Source organism: Echinococcus granulosus, assembly GCF_000524195.1.
Source record: "Echinococcus granulosus chromosome Unknown EG_S00016, whole genome shotgun sequence".
Lineage (NCBI taxonomy): Eukaryota > Metazoa > Platyhelminthes > Cestoda > Cyclophyllidea > Taeniidae > Echinococcus > Echinococcus granulosus.
Genome location: NW_020170396.1, coordinates 1,271,705 through 1,293,550, shown reverse-complemented (window position 1 = coordinate 1,293,550; position 21,846 = coordinate 1,271,705). Strand labels below are relative to the sequence as shown.

General features: G+C 40.3%; 1 protein-coding gene across 1 annotated transcript; it reads left to right on the top strand. All coding sequences in view use genetic code 11, as the record gives it.

Annotated features, from left to right (window-relative positions):
* Positions 1–3,775: 3,775 nt before the first annotated feature.
* Positions 3,776–21,173, top strand: EGR_03260 (smad; the record flags this gene model as incomplete). Its single annotated transcript, XM_024492509.1, has 9 exons — positions 3,776–4,445; positions 7,732–7,891; positions 8,046–8,290; positions 14,678–14,782; positions 15,230–15,334; positions 17,533–17,609; positions 18,852–19,098; positions 19,398–19,727; positions 20,749–21,173. 9 exons carry the CDS (start codon positions 3,776–3,778, stop codon positions 21,171–21,173), a joined length of 2,364 nt encoding a protein of 787 aa, XP_024353183.1.
* Positions 21,174–21,846: the final 673 nt, after the last annotated feature.

Genomic DNA, 21,846 nt, shown 5'->3' with positions numbered 1-21,846 from the left:
GGGTTAACCATTGATGTAAGAACTGATTTCGAAAATAAGTGAAATAAAGTGCATGTTTGTCATGTTATCACTTTTGGTGTAAAATATTGCTTGAAATCTGCAAATCGCCTTGACCGCCCTATCAGCTGTCAACAGTGTTTTATTTGCCAATCTCGCGAATGGTAGACAGTAAACAAATAGGGAGACGATGTGGTGTCACAAGGATTCATATCCAATTGAGTCCTGGTCGATGGGACCGAGGCTGTCCACCTGTGTATACAGAATGGAGTGATTGGCTACTAGAATATCACATGAATGCGGGTCCCGTTGTCGGCAGATGGCGTCAGAGAAACGAAGGCACCTTCAAGTGAGCGACATGTCGATTTAACCGAAATTGCGCTTGGCGTTGACCTCCGCCTACCTCGAACTTCTCATACACCACAAGGGTCAAAAGTCGCGTGGAACGCTTTAACAGAGTCAACAAAAATATTATTCAGGAATGAATTTCAGTGAACCATTGGTTAGTTCTCCTATGCTCTGGAGAACGTTTCAATGTCCCTCTGAAAAATCTTCTTAGGGTTGGTGTCCACTTTTCCATTTTTAGTTTCAAGTGTCCCAAAACAGAGATTAATAAGGATAAAGAGGGAAGTTGGATTGCACCACAGATTATCGCTGCTGGGCATAGGCAATTGTACTGCTCAAATTTGACGTAAAATATTCTGAATAGAAGTATAGAAGTGGTTAATTTATATCGCATGTAAGCGGACCTACGGTGCTTCACTAGCCCGCAACAATGCGAAGTATAATTAGCAAAATTTTTGCGCTGATATTATGGTCAATTGGAGGCAGTGTCCGGAGGCATCGGGACCGTCAAAGGGAGTAGCTCAAGGTATATTTATAAATGTGGTGTTTAAATTTACCATGGACATTGTCTATAGCTGGCAGCTAAGCTCAGTCAACTTGTTTCATTGGCCACTTTTGCCACTTTTGATTAATGTGCTGTATGCGGCTCTTGTTCTTGGTAATTTTTACCAATTATGGCTCAAAGACTAGCCGGTTGCATGTCTAAGTACTGGCATACTATAGTTTTTTACTACATGATTTTCTTCCTTCGAAACGGTATAATTGAATCGCTTCTAATCTGGCGCCATACCATAAAACAGAACTTGAAATGCGACAACAGCGATGCATTTTTAGGGCGCAACTTCTATAATCCAGGAATTGACAGAAGCTACAGCACTTTATTCACACAAAATGCATAGTTTTTCCTATTTTCCAGACCCTTTTACCTGTGAATAAATTCAATTTCCTTTTTTGGTGAGTGGTGAGTGCGTTGAGAAGTCCCCAATATTAATTCAAATAGGATTATTTTGAAGAAATAAGGACTAATTCTAAACTGTAACAATGGTTTCATAACGGGTCTCAGAGAAATCAGGGTTTAATAACAAGTCGTGATAAAGCGATTATTTTTTTTAGGTATGAATGGTCTTAATCTAACCCACGATGGCGCAAAGACGCGCGTTGAATGCACATGCAGTCCTTTATGAACTTGCATAACCTGATTGTTTCAGAAGTTCAGTTCATGAGGTACTCTTGAAACCTTCGGTCACACAATTTGATGACCTCCGTAAGGCGCTCAGGCTTGTTTGATTTGGTTGAGTAGTGTGATGCTTGTAGGGGGCTTCAACTCAGGTAGTAAATAAATGTCATGGCAATAGATACTTGGCCACTCAGCTGTCTTGTACGTTTATTTTGAGGTTGTCTGTAAACGTTAATGATGATGGTTACTCGGTTTCTTATTATCGTGAGAAGTGGTAGATGTCGAAGACTTCCTCACAAAAGACGGTACTGGGTCACGACTATAGATTTTCTTGAAATAAATGACTAGGCAAGTGCCAAGGGCAAGCATTTTAACATTATCATGAATGCAACCTCAGGGCAGTCGTGAGATAGGAGTGAATTCCAAATTGTACGTGTGCTCAACCACACCGGGGAAGTGGTACAAAACGAAATAGTAGGCACCATCTCAGTGTGGCCTTTGCGGCACGTTAAAAGATACAGGGGAAGGGGGAGGGTGAAGGGGGCAGAAGAATGGGGGAGGGATGGTGACGAAGGCTGGCGTCGCGGTCTGCTGGCCAACGGGGGGGCGTTTAGAGAGGGAGAGAGCGAGATTGAGAGTGAAAAAGGCAGAGGCCAGCAGTGAGAAGCGGACGTCGGCGCCAATGCCGCAAGTTAAAGCATTCCTGTGGCTTTTGCTGACCTTCTAGTCGCTGGCGCTGCGTTGACACACAGCTGTTACGGGTTCGCCTCTTTTGACTCCATTGAATGGCTTACCTGTCTACTTCCACTTGATTGACTTCTTTGGGTGGAACGATGAACGATGCTTGGCTGTACTCAAGCCCATAGTTCAGGTTACTGTTAGATTTTGACATTCCAACCATCAGACAGCTAGCTTAGGGGAACTTCCATTCATCCTATAAAATTGTGATTTTGTTTAACATCATTAAAATAATTGTTTTAGACCAATCACCCCTACAAATTTTTTGTTCAACTTTTTAATAATGTGAATGCATTTTACATTCTCATCCGTAATTACTCTGAGTTAGACTTTACATCACAAATCCCATGGTGTACTTCGTTGGTTTGGTTCTCCCAAATGCTAAGGAGAAGTAACCGCGCCGCCTTTCAGTCGTAGTGAATTTTCAGCGTCCAGAAGTTTTAGAACGCAGCCTCTAGTCTTCACATTACATGATGCTCTTTAATCGAGATATCTTTTACTCATTTGAAGTTGCACTGCTTGAGTGCAAAAATGTGCACGCAACTTCCGCCTTTGCTTTGGATAGGCCTCCGTCTGGAGAGTTGAGCCTTATTATGTAAATTTCTGCTTCAAGGCAACTTTTCAATGTCCTGTGAAATGCACTAACTGTGAATACGGCAGCGACGGTTTTGACCCGCTTCTTTCACCTTGTGTATTAGAAGCGCAGTTTTGTCCGTTGAACCGATCCTTGTGAAGTTGCATTTATCAAGGAAGGGAACAAAAGCAGAGTGCTTCGATATAGTTATTTATGTCATGAATTGCCATGTCAATTAGCATTAGTGGTCTCATTAGGTGTTTTGATGTCTTTTTAACTTGAAGCAATCGAAAATTCGCTTATTTAAATTCTTATTAGGGAAATCTAATCAAAGGTGAAGAGGACATTTCCGGTTCATTTCATCTTACGCTCTTGAAACGAGGAATGCGCCTAAGGGGAAATGCTTCCTTTGAAAGGTTTAAGCTCACTTACTTAGGCTGAACATGGTTAAGTTGGTTGAACCAATGCTGGACCAGTGCGTCTGCATACAATCAATGTATTAAGATGGCATAAATCACTGGATACTCTTCGTTTTGATTACAATTTTAGTTCACACACCCATCTGACTGGTGGTGCAGCTAGTCAGATTGAAAACCGTGCCAAACCGTGTTTTGTACTATTGACGGAGTGCCTTAATGCATAACCCTTTAGATAAAAAGGATCGCACTAGAAACGGTCCAGCAAGAGGGGGAACGCAAAGGTAAACCTTAATGTGCATACCGAACCTGATATTTTCGTCGCCATTAGCTAAAACTTGCCCTTCCTTGGTCACATCACTTGGAATTGGTAAGGTTGAATAGCACAACCGGACATTATTGTGTCACTGATACTACCCTTTATCCCTTGACTTCAAGGATCACAATAGGTGACTGTATAAGGCGCAAGTTTTACTTCGTAAAGGCGTTCTTTAAAACCGTAATGCTTTAAAACTTTCATAAACAGATATGCTAACTGTGCCCAGAGCGCCGCATTTGACTGAAAGGCAAAAGGACGCATTTACAAATCAGAGCGACTCCGGATGCGTTTTGGAGGAATGTTGCAAGAAGCCTTGGTCGCACATCTCATACTGGGAATGTAATCGTCACATCGGTCACAAGTGGCTGCCAGTCATCACCTCCGCTTTGGTTGTCCTCAACGAGGAGCACTATTCTGTCTCCGCTGCCACCGCAGAAAATACCTCCACTCATGCCGTTTGGTCACAACAGGGCCGCCTTTGTCTGGACCGTCTAGTCCGCCATTTCACCTCGCCGCGAGCCTTCAGTGAAGAATCGCACCCCAGTCGAAAAAAATACCATCCGTCCATCCTCTATTCCTCCTCACCAACAAAGCAACGACGGCGTCTCTCCCATGAGGGAATAAGCCTTCTGCTACTGCCAAAAGGGCAAATCCTCCTGACAAACAAAACACCCACCACACCCATATTTGTCGCCTCGCCATGTTTTGTGCAACCGGGTGATTTAATTGCCGGTGACTGGCCAGTCTATCGTGTTGCACCGGCCTGTTCCCTGGTGGTTTTCGACACGCGGATCTACGAGGATCGACTGACAGAGGCGGGCAAGTACACGCCCTGGCCGGGCAAATCGCTGTTCGGACCGGTGCTACACATCAGCTTAGGTAAGGGCTGGGGTCCCGCTTACCGACGCACTGACTTCACTCACTGCCCTGCAAGGCTCGAAATTTGGCTAAATTTATCCACCATCAAATCGCACACATCCAGTGGCTTGCAATGATAAGGAGACCCCACTCTGAATATGAATGTCTCGGTCAAAACTTGCCAGTAGGCGGCTGTGAATTGCATTTAACTAATTATTTTTTCTAATAAAACAATCTAGCAACAATTATACTGTTTTGCACAAGAAATTGCCTAAAGTACAATACGGCCCGTTTAAAGCGGACGAAATATACATTACTTCACAAGCAATTACTTAAAACAATAGGAGGCTCGAAGAGTGTTTAGCTGTGATGTGACACCTAATGATATTATTCAAATATTATATATTTAGACTGGTCGTTAGGGATAACATGTCTTAACTTCCCTTCCTTTCCAAGTCGTGCGCAGCATTGAATTCAGACGTTCATTGTAGAACCAGATTAGTTCAGTTTTCCATTCGGGATTTCTTTGTCTGAGTAAAAGAAACTGGTGGCTAACGTAAGATCCGGAAAATAAGTGGCATCAGTATTAATAGCAACGAGAATATACAAATAACAATGCCAAAAACAGTCCAGAAGCACTTTTAAAAGAAATGGAAAGTTAGATTTGGCTGTATAACTCCTCATTTTGGTTGCACGGGCATTGAAGGCCACTGTCATTGTGCTTCCACTCGGTGACCTGGTCTGCGGGCTGGGCCAGTAGCGCCTTATCTCTTTCGTACGTCGCTAATGCATTTTTCGCCCTAGTACTGTGATTTCTTTTGTATTCAGGAAAGTCTTAAGGTGTCACCTTGGTAGCGGAGCAAAGCGAACGCAGTAGTAATTGATAACCATCTTGAATGAAAATTAACGTCACGGAAGAAACGCAGATGCTGCAAATGGAAGAATTTGTGACACCCCTAGCAAAACTGTTAAAAATGACGCCCACCTTCAGCTACTACCCAGTTCTGTATTCCACAGAAATGCCATTCACAGCAGAAGTGATGCTAGTGTTGAGTCGATTGGGAAAGTTTGCATGAAGATGCCAATAAAGTGAGCACTCAGTATCTCCCTAATAGCTTGATGGGATTCAAATAGATATGACTGAGCAGCACTGAAGTGAGCACAGAGTAGCAGGGAGGAAAGACGGAAAGCGTTATCACAATGAGAATATTTTAAACCCCATCCTTTAGTAAATGACTCTACATTTCGGCCAGTTATCGTATGGCTACTGGTGGGCATCAAGACGGCCAGCGCATTCCCCACTTCCCCAGTACAGCTCTTAACCAGAATGAAACCTTAGACTCGGCAGAATTGTTAAGAGAGATCGCTGACGTTACTGTCAAATATCTTCCCAGTTGCACGCAAATTCGATGACGCGTTGTAATGACCAACGCATTAGGTTGATTAAGTTGTGCGTCAGAGACGCTCAAGCAGGAGGAGCGATTACGTGATACTTCGATTGCATGCTTAACTCTTCGTTCGGATAACCTGAGCACGTAAGACCTTGCTTGTGTATTTCTGCTGGATGGTATGGCGTCTGTGCCATGTCAGTAGACCCCTAGCACCTCCGTTTGTCTAAAATACATTTTCTGCTTTGATAGTATGACCTCTTTCGATGCCAGATGAGTCTCGGGTCCCTGCACAAGTGTGATCAATGACAAAAATCTACAACAAGCTTTTATAAAAGTCCTTTAAAATCACCTTAGCACTGCTGCTAAATGTGACTCTTTAATTAAATAACAATATTAAGGCCAAATGTGTTGCTTTAATGGTTTGCCTCCTGGCTATGCCAGAGGACTTAGGATTTTGTTCACTAGTAATGTGTTATTTTGTATACTACTGCGAATTCTTGCAACTCAAAGAAGAAATTTTAGCATTACAGCAATATTACAACATAGCTTTCTATTACTCATGCTTCTGAGGGGAAAAAACAATAAAAGTCGATTTTATGTCAAAATTAAAATATTAGGAGCGAATGTTTGAATTGTGCTTACTAATAATTAGTTTATCCGAAAAACCTTAGACACATGTCCTTAGGCAGGATTTGCTCTACGACAAATTATTAAACCTAGGTGGGACATTACTTTTTAAATAAAACAGTATTTTCACCTGAGGTCATTGTACGTTGCCTGCTGAATAACATAAAGGTCGCGGGGCTAATCTGTGGTAGGCTTTGTTTGTCAAAGCTGGTTTCTCAGAGTTTTGAACCGTTTGAGGTGTACATTTGGCATATTTATGCTGTTATCCAAAAGTATAGTTTCGACTCAGGTATCCCAGTTGGTATATCTTCTCAATACCTTGCCCAAAATGGGAGCTTCTACCAACTGGTTAATGTTTTGTTCTTTTTCCGATTTGACTTTTGGCAAATTTCATGCACTTCTGTTCACGTATTTTGTGGAAATCGATGGTTAGGTACAATTTATGCATTTTTTTAAATACCGGTACAGTTTATTCCGAAAACCTGGTCCAGTTTCCTCTAAAGTCTGTCACATTATTTAAGTCATTTTTTCGGTATTTTCTGGATCTTGTGTCTTATGTAACTTCTGTTTTAAACCTAGTTATTTCGTTTATTGTTGCCCCACATTCGGCCGAATATTACGCATTAATCTAGTTGTTGTAGGTACCAGATTGAAATGCAACGGCCCCCATCATTCGTCTTACTCGACCCAGATGTAAGCGTTGTATTATTCTAATGAGATTTATGTTAGACTCAGTCTTCTTCCTCGGGTACGCTACTATCCTGTTTTTTCTAACTTGAATTGTGAGTACATACCTATCTATCTGGGAATCTGCATGTCATTTTCTAGAACATGAGGATATTGTGGAAATTCCGTATGATGCATCAAAGGAGCTGAGTTTTTCTTCGGAAGAAGTAGTTTTTGATGTACCATTGACTTTTAATAAAGGCCATATCAAAATCGACTCGAAGATCGAGGCTCCTTTCCCGTATGCTTTTATTACTTTCCTGTGTGTCTATCCTTCTTTATGCTATTTTTATTATTTTGTACGGATTTAGAAGGTGGGGCTTTATGAGCTCAGGGAAACGGTTGGTAGAACTAAGGAGTTTGTTTTTTTCTCTTGTGAAATTATTTCGGTTATTAGTTTGTCCCCCATTTGCATAAACATTCAAATCACTTGGTAAATGTTACGAATTTTCACTTTCCAGCTCAGAAAATATTCCTAGTAAATCTTCAAAGGATCAAGATTCGTGTCCAACGCCGAATGATGGTATTGTTGTTTGTTGAGAATAATCCATTTATCCTTCTAGAATGTGTTGATATTGTCGAACCTCTGTCTACCCAGTCAGCGAAATTTTCAGACGCCTCAACCAAATCAAGCCTTTTGTCGGAAGAAATAGTTGTTGATGCACCGCAGGTTTCCGGTAGAGGCAACTCAGGATCTGATTTAATAATTTCGGATTCTTCTGGGTGAGTTTCCTTTGAAACTTTTCCAGAAAATGCTTTTTGATAATAATCCAGGTATGTTATGCTTACCTTGTAATTGGTCACGGGAAAGTACTTGCGACAAGGCCGTTTTTGTGTATTCACTTGCGTCTCAATACATTATTTGGAGATTCTTTAGACCAGAAGATGGTGCCCAAATGGAATTGTCAAAGGACATTACCGAGAATGAACCAGAAGTCGATCAAGATGCGCCTTCAACAACGGAGAGTGATGAAAGAACTACGGCAGGTAATATAGCAGCGAGAGCTGGTGGCCAGCCTGAGGACAGTGATGGTGTTGCACCAAACGATAGTCCAGTTGCCAACTTCTACCTTCATATTGTTGATTTGATCGAAAAAATTAGTGAGATCACCGGTCACATTGGTAAGTTAGCGTAATTTTGTCACTTTCTTCCACCTTAAAATCTACTGATATTTGTAAAGTTTATAAAGAAATATTCAACTAGGTAAATTATAATTGCAATGGAGATTTGGGACAAGCGAATGCAGTACTGATTGCATTTTAACAAATGAACCATGAACAACTAGAAGCAGAAGCACGGAAATGTTGGAAACGTCTTAATTGGTTTAATTTATCTGGAATTTACTGTTATTCAAATGCTTTGCAGTGATCCAAATTATTAAATTCATCCAAAATACACTCTGCTTGTGAGCTTTTCTGCACTCACCAGCCAAACTTATAATCTTTTCAACATCTTACCGGAGAATCGTTTACGAATAACTCTTGTCAACTAAAATCTAAATTACTACAGGATAATCGGCGCCTTTATGCGAAGCGTATCACAGGTTACCCGAAAGGGCAGAATAAACCGGATTTATCGATAATTAGGGTAATTTGGTGGTTAGAGTTGTGTTTTTGTCCCTCAACTAGTGACTATAACCGTCATTTCGACGCTACATTTTAGATGTTAATCTTCCGCTACATATTTTGAATACTGCCTGATCATACCATTGACTATTTGACCTATTTATAGTGCGGCTAAAACTGCAGTAAACGAAATATGGAGAAACACTGGAAAAAAATTGCAGTTGTGATTTCCCTTTTCCTACAGGTTTGGGCTCATAAGAGAATTTCTAATTTAACCTATATGTTAAACGGTCTGTCTATTTTAGCTGGTGCTTGGGGCGCAGAAATTTTCAAAGGTTATTTTTAATATACTTAAAGTCAACTCGCGATTGTTTGAATTCCTTTTCAAAAAGCTTGGGGATGTAACTACTCGCCGTGTTAAGTTTATGTACCAACTGTTTTGCTTCTGCATAGATTGAGGTTCGTCTATGCAAGCTTTACTTTTGTATGCTGTTCAGTTCAGTAGACGGATTTATGCGTGTTTAGTTGCAGTGAAATGATTTCCCCTGTACCAGTATGCCTATCTTTGTGAGCACCAGTTACACAAAAGTATCTACGCGCCCACTTACGAGCTTTTCATGCCATAAATAGTTGGAACTTTCACACAGGCAGTATAGATATCGAAGGGCAGTAACTGTCTTGAAACCTTGAAAGTACTTCCAATGTCATTGCTCATTCAATCTGGCTCTCTTCCTACAACTCCTAAGTTTTTGTCCGAGATTTGTGAATAATGTGTGTTCTTGTAAGTATTTTGCTCTTGCAAGCTAGCTTTTTTCCAGTTTTACATAACTTCTTTTTTACTTTATTTTTTACTAAATAGCCTCTATGGCTAAACGTGTTCGTTACCAGAGTCTCAGAGAAAAATAAACCGCCACACCTCAAATATTTCACTGTTCTAATTTATCGGCAATTGTCATTCGTCTTTGTGCCAACCGAATTGTTGACAAAAGACCAAAAGCTGTTATTCCACTCAGATCAAGAACACTGTATCCGTTTTTACTGTTTTAACAGCCATTCGTTTTGAGACTAAATATTTTTAAACTGATGAAGGAAATTATGCAAATTTGTGACCCTGGGCTCAGGTAGGAAAATCAGAACGTCACGTATATGTGATGTTGGGATTAAAAGTCCTAGCCAAGCATATGTCTTTGCCGTTGAATACCAGACATGATTTTGCGAAGTTTGCGAATGTTGATCAAAAATTAATTACCAATCATCCTTCGTAAACAAGGATTGAAGTGTTGAAACAGCTGTCTTTAGTGAGTAATCGCTATTTTTATGCAAGTGCTCTCGTCGAGTTTCTTTGAAGCGCATATTAATGCCCTGTGTTAAGACAGGTTTCACCGGAATTCTTCATTGCCACTGTTTGCTTATTAGATCCCCACTTAAGCGTTAACCATAATTGGTAACGGCTTCATACAGTTTGTCTTAACTGCTATTCAGCTTGCCTACAGGCGTCCCTCAAAGTCAGCAGTAGGATTCCCTCCATCTTTGGCAATTAGTTTTTCTCAATTACTCAAATTGACTTCGGCATATGCATTACTCTCTATGGTGTATGTGTCAAGTAGCAGTAACGGAGCGTTTGCTCTTTCTGGAATTATTGTTAAAGACATCTTTAGTTGGTTGGTTTGGTTGCTAATTTAAATTGTTTTTTGTTGGATCAACCCGTGTAGCATATAAATCAGCCAGTTGTTTGCTTTTCTGATTGGTAAAATCACTGGGAACTAATTGCATGGTAATACAAAATTTTTTACTCTTTTTAGATAACACTTCAAAGCTCATTGCCTTATGTGTTGTCATCGCTGCAGGTAGGTAGCATACTTTTGAAGTACTAATCATTATTTCTATTTAGTCTTGATCCCAGCTACAACGATTTGCTTGGTGAGTTGGTTTTTACCAAATATCTTCAAGATTTCTCCCGCAAGATATATGAAAACAGATTATCTATTATGGCGGAGATTATTTAGTTGTTTGCTCTCATGCTTCACATTTAGTAGAAGTTACATTTTGCGTGTGGCCATTCAAGCAAAGCGAATAAATAAGGGATTTTGGATGTCATAATACAAGTATTTGTTTTACTGGTTTTCGACCTGCATGAACTCAAGTGACTTCCTTTGCTTTGAAAATATTTCAAAACTCAAGAACAAATTTCAACTCCAGTGGTCTTTTAAGATCTACCAAGAGTTTCGAATGGAAACATTTTCACCGGCTATTATCAGTTTTCATCATCAAATAAGGCGCATTAATTTATGTAGGAATTGTTGTAAATAAAAGTTAATTGACCGTCTTTGTTTCAAAAAACGATGAATTTCAATTTCACAATCATATTACGTGATTTCAAGGAAAGGACTATTATTAGGCCCTGCGGAACAAAAGGGGACTACATCCGATCACTTTCATCTTTAACGTGAACAGTTGTTTAAATATCAGTGATATGCGAAGGTGCGTAAATGTCAAGACAACATTATGCGCTTGTCTACGTATTTTGCAATATTTCGGGCTTTCATTCCCTTGCGTCGAAAAGGAGAGTGGCTTCATGTTATACAGGCAAAATTGGAGTCTTATCCCTACCGGATCTTTTAAGTACTTTTCCCGTAGTATTAACATGCTTCATATATTCCATTTCCACACCTCCTTTTTTAATAATTATTTATTGTCGCGAATGACTTCCGGCACTAACGCTTTCTTGTGACTGGGATTTGTGACCCTTTTTAGTTGGGGTACAAATCGCCATCCAGTGTTTTACTTGAACTGCCTCCATATGCTAGTGCCTTATTTAGCTGAATCTAAAAACCACTGAGGAACATCCAAATGCAAGGTACAGAATCTCAATCTTACGGTTTCTAAAACCAGTATTCTGGTGTAGTTTGATGTTTGGATGATACACGAAGAATTCTTCACTATTTTAAGAGACTTAAATTGTTTCGATGCCATGCAAGTGTGGCTAGCCCGGTCCCAACAAGTAATCGCGATTCCCTGAATGAGGCAAAATGGTTAACTAACCATCTGGATTGTCTCTCACATTCAGTGAAAAGTAATTCATGTATTTAAATCGTTTTCTTATTTTTCCATGCATCCAGTTAATTATTTCATCATTTTATTCAAGTTCAACAAAATTTTCCACGCAGTTCGGGAATGTTTTTCTCGTTTCCACTTTTTCCGTTGTTTGACATTCTTATTCGGTCGTTAAATAAATTTCGGTGTATATGGACACAAAAAATCCTCGCTTACCGATTTTAACAACACTCGTAATATCGGGCATTGTTATTCTGCCATTCACTCTTCAATCCACCGTTTCCACTCTTAGGGAAACGCTTCACCCGTACCTTACCAGCGCTCTATATTTAGTAGCGCACGAATTCCCCAACAGCCGCTACTTTCTTAGTGGCTACTTTTCCAACCTTCCAGTCAGGGCAAGAGGCGTTGTCGATCAATGGTTGCATAGGCACGAATACAAGTACTGTCCCAACGCCTCAATTATGCAACTTTTGTCACTAAACTTTTCCTCTTTTTCAACCTCTTACATCCGGTTTACCCTCGCATAGCTCATACTAATAATTTTACTAAAAAATTGTTTAATTTAATCAAACTTTGCCTGCTTCTTTAGCTCAGCGTATTATGCCGGACCCACTCTTTCATGGCATCGGGTTAACGCTTTCTCTGATGGTTCTATATCCATCCTGCCTTTCAGTTTGCGATTTCAAAACAAGGATATTATATCTATTAGGCAGAGGGGTCGGTATCTGTTTTAGCCTTCCAACTTCTTGTAAAATTTTGTTTCAAGTATACATTTTGTCAGTGTGATATATTCACCAAAAATGTGGAATAAGAACTAAGTGTGCAGGATTCGTTGACCATGCTTTCATCAGGTGGCTCTTCAACTTTTACTCAATCTACTCAACTTTTCATGCGAGCGTATAGTTCCCTTCAGCAGTTGAGCTTGCCTTGCTATTGTATTCGATTCTCTATTTCCTATCGTTAACATGCTACCACATTGCAGTTTATTTTTCGTGCAAGAAGAGACAGTTTACCTTTTATGTGTTGCAGATTACTTGAGGAAAGTGGTTAAAATCAGTGTGATCAATCTATACTACAATTCATTTCATATATCTATTTGCTTGAGTAAATTCTGTTTATCCAAGCTGAAACGAAGTGTTTTTTACCAGGACCCATTCTATTACTGTTATTTAGACTTGAAATCTTGGATTAGTATCATCTATTATCGCACTAGGCAGATTTTCTATTTATTATGGGAAGATTAAGTACTGCAACGCATTTGGCGCGTTTTTTGCCATTTCGGCTGTTTTTTACTCACATATTGATGCGATGTGATACTTTGCTCATTTCTTTGAACTCAGGACTTCATATACACAGTTTAATGCTAAACTTTAACCTGTATCGTTTTTTGACTTCTGTAATGCCGTGGTCGCGTGTAAAATTGACAGTGAATGGCATTTACCAAAGGTGGCTAAAACTGGTTTAGCGAAAATAGGGAGGTAGATTTTGTAATAAAGGTTAAACCTTAATCAAATCACCGGATCGACAAGTCACGGAAGGCCTAAATGCAAATGAAAATCCTGCGATGGTGCCATGTATGTGACTTTGGAGTCAGAAAATTGTGGTTTTTTTCTGTATGAATGACTAGCTGTGAATCGGTCCGACTGATATGCGTTGTGCTAAATAGGTGTGTAATGGTTCTTGGTGTTATTTTTAAAAGGGAAATCAAATTGATGAGTATTTTTCTGTCTTTGAATATCTTTATTTTTTGGGCTTTCAAGCTCACTAAAGTGCATGATGAGTTACCATTTGCACGAGCAAAATGATATCAGTACAGTTTCTCACCGTTAATGGGTCATGATTCGACCCAGGAAGCCATGAGGATAGTTTTACGGGTGTCAAGGTCTTGTCTTATTCGGGTATGGCACATTGACTGCTGATTTCGAACAACTGCTCACACTTTTGGTTCATAGTGTTTAAAGCGCGCTCAGTATTTTTAAACTGCTCCATTAATTACAAAAGCAACGACTATTTGGTGTTTCAGGTAGCATTGGGTCGCACAATCGTAAAATGGTACTATTTAGATAGAGAACTCGATGTTTTTATCATCATCCCGTTCATTCGCTAGACCCGCGCTATTATGGGCATTTGTCTTGTAAAATATGTCTATAAAATAAAATTAAACAGTGTATCCATAAAATTGAAGGTTATCTGGGCATAAATGGTGATAGTTGCGTAGCTTTCGATGGGGAAAATAAGCCTGGTTTGACCATAGACATCTTAACGCGATCGGATCCACTGAAGCTCACGTACGCAAATAAAACGTGTCTATGTTTTAATGGTATTAAGAATAAATTTATCGATTTTACAGTATTTTCAACAAAAACAGTCGATTGTTTTTTATTTTCTTGGTGTGTTAATTTATTCACCAGTATGGATTTTACACTTGAAACGCTTTGCTCTGATGAAAATGCTTATCCCACATTATCACTTCTGCTATGGAAATGATTTTGGTTCGAATTTTCAAATTTAGGATGATGCGTTCTTAAAACAGAGTACATTATATGCCGGCACCCAACTATGCATCCTTCCTTAGGTGTTAATTTCAGGGACTTTTCATTACTTAGGACAGTTTATGCGTTTGGGTTGCTTTTTTTGGTAGTCACTCTTAAGTGATCTGTCATTTTTTATGTCGGAATTGCCGATTGCTCGTTACTTTTTTTATGTCAATCAGAATTCATTTGTAACAGTCTTTGACCCCAGTGGCGTTTCGCAGTTCTTAAGTTTATGCATTTCTTTTTTCATAGTTACCTACTTCAAAATCATCAGCAAAATCAGGTGCGCAATATTTTTATAGTACTACCCTACTCTAGACTAGTCCATTATAACAAATTAGATTCTTGACAGACTTCGCTCCCCCACCCGCGGTCGACCTCGATGGATCCTCTGAACTGATGAAGTGCAGGTCAGTGCTCAATTGGCGGCAGGAGAAAGTCGAGCAAATAGAAACCAGTGAGTCAAGTTACGAAACTCTTCCTTCGTCAGTATTGCTTAAGTTCATTCTAATTTCTTGATAATTGTTTTACTGGCAGTCCGCTTTATTTTTAACGAAAATAGTTTCAGTGTTTTTTTGTATTTATTATCATCGATTCTGCGTACTTTGTTTTATTTTTAAAGGAAATAGGAGGCTTCCTTTTCTATATACTGCTAATAAACACGTGATACAGCTTTGATCTCTTTGCTCACTAACTTTTTACTCCTCATCATTTAAGAACTGGAAAAGCTCAAGTCTTCTTTAAGGGAATTACAAAATTCATACAATGAATGTGGGCGATCGCTTTCAGAGCATCAGGAAAAATATGCAAAATGTGGAGCTTGTATGTTTGAATTTTTTTGTTATACGCTTGTTGATTTCATTCCTGTCTCATATAAGCTGAACCCAATGCAACTTCCCTTCAGCGCTGAAAGAAACTAAGAAACAATTGAAGAGTCGGGATGACCTCTATGAGAGCTGTCGAAGCAAGCTCCTTGAGCTGCAGGAGAAGATCATAGACCGTCAACAGGGTCTGTTTCACCGCCTGTTTTTATGCTCTGCTTTGGAATGTGAGATCGACCAATAAGTAGGGAGGAGTCATAAATTGCTGACACCTTTGCCAGAATTCCGGCATCCATGATTCAATGTTGACTAATTAACTTTTCAGATTTAGTGAAGAACTGTTTTCGGCATAAGGAAAGTAAGCGTCCGATTTTAGCGTTTTTCATAAACTTGATAATTATTGCTAAGCCATTTCGACTTTACTGGTCACCAATTAATTGATGTAATAGGAGGAAACGAGGCGTACTTCTGTAGTAGCTGAATTCATTTGATACGTTAATTTTCGTTAATCACACTCTTGGCCGATGCAGCCGTTATCAATACTGCGTCGGAGATTGTCAATTCCTTGTTATTTTTTCGCCTTTTTTTGTTTTTCCGATGTACGCGAAATTTGAACTTCAGTAGTTTTGGAATGCTTTGTCATTGCTAAAATTGTCGGCCTTTGCTTAAGCATTCAAGTGGACTAAAATTTCAGTGCTACATACCACCATCGTGGTACGTTAATTTCGGAAGAAAAAGACGACATGTTCTAAATGAACCACTCTTGACACTTTTATAGCATGTCAAAGTTTTTCGATTTTTTTCTGAAACATGGGATGTAAGCTACCTGTTTTTTTTCAAAGGAGCCATCATGAGGTTATGTCCAACATGACAGTGCACTTATTAGTAAAGGGGTCAGGCAACCGCAAAGGAACGTTTTAAGGACTGAAAAAGTAAATTGACAGGTGATTAATTTGAGGATGGTGCAACAAATTCATTGCGAATCAGGCTATTTATAGGTCTCTCTCCTATTTGACGGACTATTTTGATCCTCCCAAGTGTTTCCGTGGTAGTGCGCTTGATTCATTGTTGGGTTTTGTTTGTTAGTGATTGCGGTGGTGACGCTTCACAATTTATTAATATTGTACTTAGAAATATGCAAGACTGTTTCCCACTGACTTTGACTGGGTTTCAAGTTGGATGCAGTTCGAATTCAGTAGACGATGATAAGCTCGTTTCAAAGCCTCAGATGAATACGATTGAGTGATTTCTGAGTCTTGATTTTGTAATACTGTCAAATGAGATGAATTTACCTTCAATATGCAAAAATTTGCTAGCAGTTCTACTTTACACGTGACTTATATACACAGTTGACAGATTTGTGTGTATCATCAAAGGCGGCACTTGCCCCCATTGTTTACTGTCATGTCATCTGGAAAGATAGGATCCTAATCACTTTTCTCAATACTCCTTCTCTGCAACAGTAACAGCGTTGAAAGTAGAAAATTTGTGGAACTCTCTCTAAACCATGGCTAAAAGATGTTTCAAATTTTCACCTTATGTAACATCCTTAGCTGTAAATGACTCTCTTGTTTTCTGCTGTTCAATGCTTTGGAGTTTGTCGACAATGCTGGATTTATTCACTTGTTTATTTTACAGAAGAGTCTTCAGACTGTCGACCATTTTACCAGAAGGCATTTGACAAAATTTTTGGTCATCACACGGGCCACAAATTTCGTGAACGTCGTAGCAAGTGGAAAAATTAAAGTCGGTTACGTGGCCTCCATCTTCCCTTTTGCTTTGATTACATACGCCCATAAGTAACGGACATTTTCTCTACTATAACTGGTTTTCATTTTTGGTGGCTTAACTCCCAGTAACCACCACCAGACTTTCTTACACCTCTGCCATTTCATGTCTTTGTTTTTTAAATCATTTTTATCCTTTTGAAATATACATTTCCATGGTCAGATGTTCACACTCATGAGATGTTTCAACGAATCTAAGCTTTCGAATATTCTCACATCGAGTTTCCTCCATCGCTATGTAAGTGTCATTTGTACCATCCCCTTGATCCATAAGTAGTTGGTATTTCCTAAATGGCGTCTCAGTCGTAGTAGAGGGAAAAAGTCCCCGAAAGCTTATTACAAACAAAGTGCAACAATATGTGGGATCATCCAGGCGAACTGTGCAACGAATGGCCACGCCCTTTCAGTGAATTAGCAATTTTGCACGAGTCTTTTTCGTAACTAAGGCGTGTAGATCCCGAATACTCTTGTAGATCGCAGAAGAACCACAGGGTCAGATCATTCATATTAGCTCAACTGCAGCCAACCATTGTTGCATTTTTCACCCAACTTAATGCAATACTTCGGCTATTCGTTTAACCCTCGGTTTTGGTAACTAGACCCTCGGAGCTCTGCTGCTAAAAATCTACCGGGCGGCCTGCTCTCCGTACCATGCCAATCGCCTCCCAGCCCTTCTGTACATCGATAGTACATATTCTGTCCTAGTGTTATGTCCTCCTTCGTCTCAGGAAAGTCCCGTGGCGCTACGATTAATTCGGTAAAGTATCATGAGAAAGCGGCATAATTTCCATGAAGATCCCCTTAAGCATGATATCGACTACGAACAAACGTGATGGCTTAACGTCTGGTTTATCTGTGCGGAACATCCCGACTCCGTAGACTGTAGCTGCTCGTCGACCACAGTGAGCTCTCTGAAGTTTGCAATTCAACAATAGTTTAATGATACGTAGCATCCCGCACCTTCGCCAAGGAAGTAATAAGCCAAGGTACTATGGAGGAACATACTACCAGCTTACAGAAGGGACACAAAGCAGCTGGCGCGGATCGACTACCATATTGCACCGGGAAAGTCGTCCACAGAGCCCTGAGCACCCGCACACTTAAACACAGCTACCTAAAATAGCAAGCGACTGCAATTGGTCCGAAGAATATGCGAGTTGAAACACATTTTCCAGTCATTAAAAATGAGGCCAAGTTTTCCTACTTACGGTGTCAAATCCTTTAAAATGTCGAGACCTAAGGCGAAGTGATATGCAAGTCTGAAGATCCGACATCTTTTAGATGCTTAAATTATTTCTTCCGTTTTATGCTAGATGGATGAGCATAAGTCAGTAGATAAATACTTAAACTGCATGCCAGACAAAACTTGGGCTGCTTTAGGAGCCTGGATATCCTATTTGTTTGCCAAAAGTTATTTGGTTGTTTTACCGTCATACGTCATGTTAAATAATTTGTTAACTAAGATTCGAATGTGAACCGAATTTGACAGAAACTTATTTCGCTGCTGACTTTACCATTCACAATCAAATGGTTGTATTTAAAGAGTGAAAATAACCTGTTTAAATAAATGATAACGATGTTGTTAAAATCTGTGTTTCAATTGGTTGGTTATGCAATGAGGCACTGGCGGGTCGTGTTCACCGTTTAAGGGTTGGTATCAGGGACTGTCGATGGATCCCCGTATTCCAGTAAACCAACAAAACACGCCTTCTATATTAAATAATCCGCAATCAAACTATATGCAGCCTCAGATGAATAAATTTGGAACTAATGGTCATGCTCCTTACATGCAGCAGCCTATGCGACCTCCAAATTTTCAGTCTCCCCCTCGAATGGGACGAAACGTAGCAACTGTTGGTCCATTGCCAGGAAAAATGCATCATATAGTGAGTCCTATTTTTAATGGTTTATTTGTTAGGAGGGAATGGGTGAATATTCGACCGAGAGTGTAATGCCGATCCACAATCAGGTCATGGGACCCAATATAAACGCCCCTGGAGATCCACTTTCCGGCAGCTACCAGCGTGGACCCCCCATGTATCAACACCCAACAACGTCTGTGATGTTACCCGGTCCCAACTTGCGTGCACCTCATATACCTCAACAGCAGTCTGTATACAATCAGATGCCTGGCCAAATGCCTGTTGACATGCTGCAACAGCAGAGTAAGCTCATTGCGAATATTATTTTCGACTTCTATGCTTTTGGTGTCATCAAGTGTGTGTTTTGTTTTTTGTAGTTGGAATCGGTAGTTCCATTATATTTCTGTGATTGTTATTTATTGATTTTAATCTTTATGTTAGTCCATTAACTGGGTGTGCTGCGTGAACTTTTAGTGAAAAAAATCTTTTGATACATTAAAGCCAACTTTTGGAAACATTCTGCCATTGCATCATCCGTTACCTCTTGAACACCTCTGAAACGATGGAGAATCAGTTGGGTTTTCCCTTTCTGTTTCACTCAGGGTTTCAAGCGCCAATGCAACCACCAACGGCTTCGCGTTTTCCCATCGTATCGCCGTCCGGGCAACATACGGCAGAGGGCGGGATGATGGCCCCCGTGCCGACGCCGGACGCCACTGCAATGCCACCAGTGGGCCATTCGTCCCCTTATGATGGTGGATTCGGTGCTAAACCTGTTTCCGGGTCCGCTGGAGTTCCAAGAACCTTACCTCCTCCAATGACATCACAACAGCCCTTTGCTCCCCAGCAGCCACCCATCTCCTCGCCTATGCCCATGTCCCAGCATCAACAGCCCCAACCAAATCCTGTAATACCAATGAGAAGCATGGAAGGTAAGCTGAATTTCCTATGTGTCCCGTACTGGATTAGACCCTCAGAAGTTTTGTTCGTTCAGTTCTCTGCGTTGTTTTTCATTGCATATATTTCCATAAAATAGACTCATCTACTACGACAATTTGGACCAGGCAAATTATTTTATATTTTACCAATCTTTTGATTGATGTTTACTTAGTGTGCTCCGTTTTATTGTCCTTTATTTCCCTCTACTTAAGACCCATTGGTTTTTGCTCCGATTTATGGAGGAGTTGATTATTTCTCTTCTGTTTATCGAGTTATTTACTAGACCATTCTGGCAATTAGCCATTGATAGAGCGCTAATTTATCTATTTTGTTTTATAAAATGACAGTCATCCCAATAAGCCTCCATATTGAATATCATGCCAAATTTTTTTGCCTGTGTTCGTTAATTTATTGGAGGTTATCGAGTGGTTTAATGTCGTACACAGTATTGAATTAGCTACCTTTTAGCACCTATGACCGATACCTTTGGAAAATCTTTATCATTCAATGCTGCCAGACAATTTCGTTAGTTTTTTTTCAAATTAATACCAGCTCTTCGACATACCCCATTGAGTGCACAACGTACAGGGGATAACCGACCATGTAGCCTTGGTGCTGATCTTGTGGCAGAAATTTGGATGTTCAATATGAGCTTGACTCTTAAATAGTGTCATATTTTTTTCCCAACTCAATTTTTTTTCTCTAAGCTAACCATACATTCGTGCAATTATCTACTTATTTTTTGGTACTTCAGTGTTGGTAATTATCCTTGTTGTGCGCTTCTGCTTTTGCTTATTTTCAAATCCGTAAACATGTTTTGCGATTATTCATCAGTCGGGCGGTTGTCTTTTTGAAGCTAGGCACATTACAAGGTTGGCTTCTAAATACCCTATTTCTCCTACCGGGAATCATGTATTTCGAAGCGATTAGTTATAAACTGCAGTGCGACGGCCAAGCCTCTTCTGCTTCGCTCATTTAAATACTGCTACGAATCGGTTGCTTTGGGTCTTTCAGTCACCGACCCTGCACGACAATCAACTCGTCAGCCACCAATGGGGTTGCAACAACATCAGCAAGTACCGCTATCGCTTCCCCCTCCTGCCCAACAGCCTGTAGGCACAATTCCCCCTATGCCCCCATCCGGTTCCGCACCCCCCTTTCCTATGCCCGCGCAGGGCACAGTGTGCCTCCTTTGTTCTCGCGATCTCACCGAGCCGCCCGCTCCGCCCTCCTCAATGTCTGGAAAGGTGCTGTCTTGTAATTACCCGCCGGTGCAATGCGAGGCCGGGTGTCGAGGCTGGTTCCATCTCCACTGCTCTGGCCTCACCCCCGAGGCTTTCTACCTCCTCAAGGCGGAGGGACCTTTGGTCGAGTGGCTCTGCACAACCTGTGCCACTCAGGCCTACCCCAATATACCCTACATTCGTTTGAGACATTGAACATCTCCAATTATCATTGCACACATTAATGGGTACTATATTGCATTTACTAGTATTTTAGCAGTGTTAGTTTTTTTGTAAAATAAATTATCCTATCTTAAATAGACACTTTTCAGAATGTTTGTGTGTTGTGTTTGTTTTTTCTCCACTTGATCCTGCGTCCAATATTCCTGATCCTTTTTAGGACCTTTGCACTTCTTATGATCACTTTTTTAAAAGGCTATTATCGGGTTTGTGGTTGTTCGTAGTGATGGCAAAGTAATTATTCTTGGTAATCATCTCGTCGGACTTCCGTTGTCCTGAACTTGTTTAAATTGCCTTCAAAACTCCTTAACTGTCAACATGGTCGTTTTCACATTGTTCTGCATTGTCCTTACGTCATCCGATGTCTGAAATTACTGAGAAGAGGAGGTCTATATCATCACCCTTGTGAGGCTCATAGCATCCGTGATTTATTCCGATTTTAGATGCCACTTACAACTTCCGTAGTTCTACTGACAAGATTGGCGTTGGTACTGCTCTTGCATTCCTCCAGTTATCGAAATCTAGAAGTATGAAGCTGCTTTATTTAGCAAATCCCTGCTTAGGTATCCCTGTGCCGTGGCAACAGAGTACCATTTTGAATCGGTTGTGTCTTGTCTACGCGCCCATTGTGCATATTGTTCAATTTAGT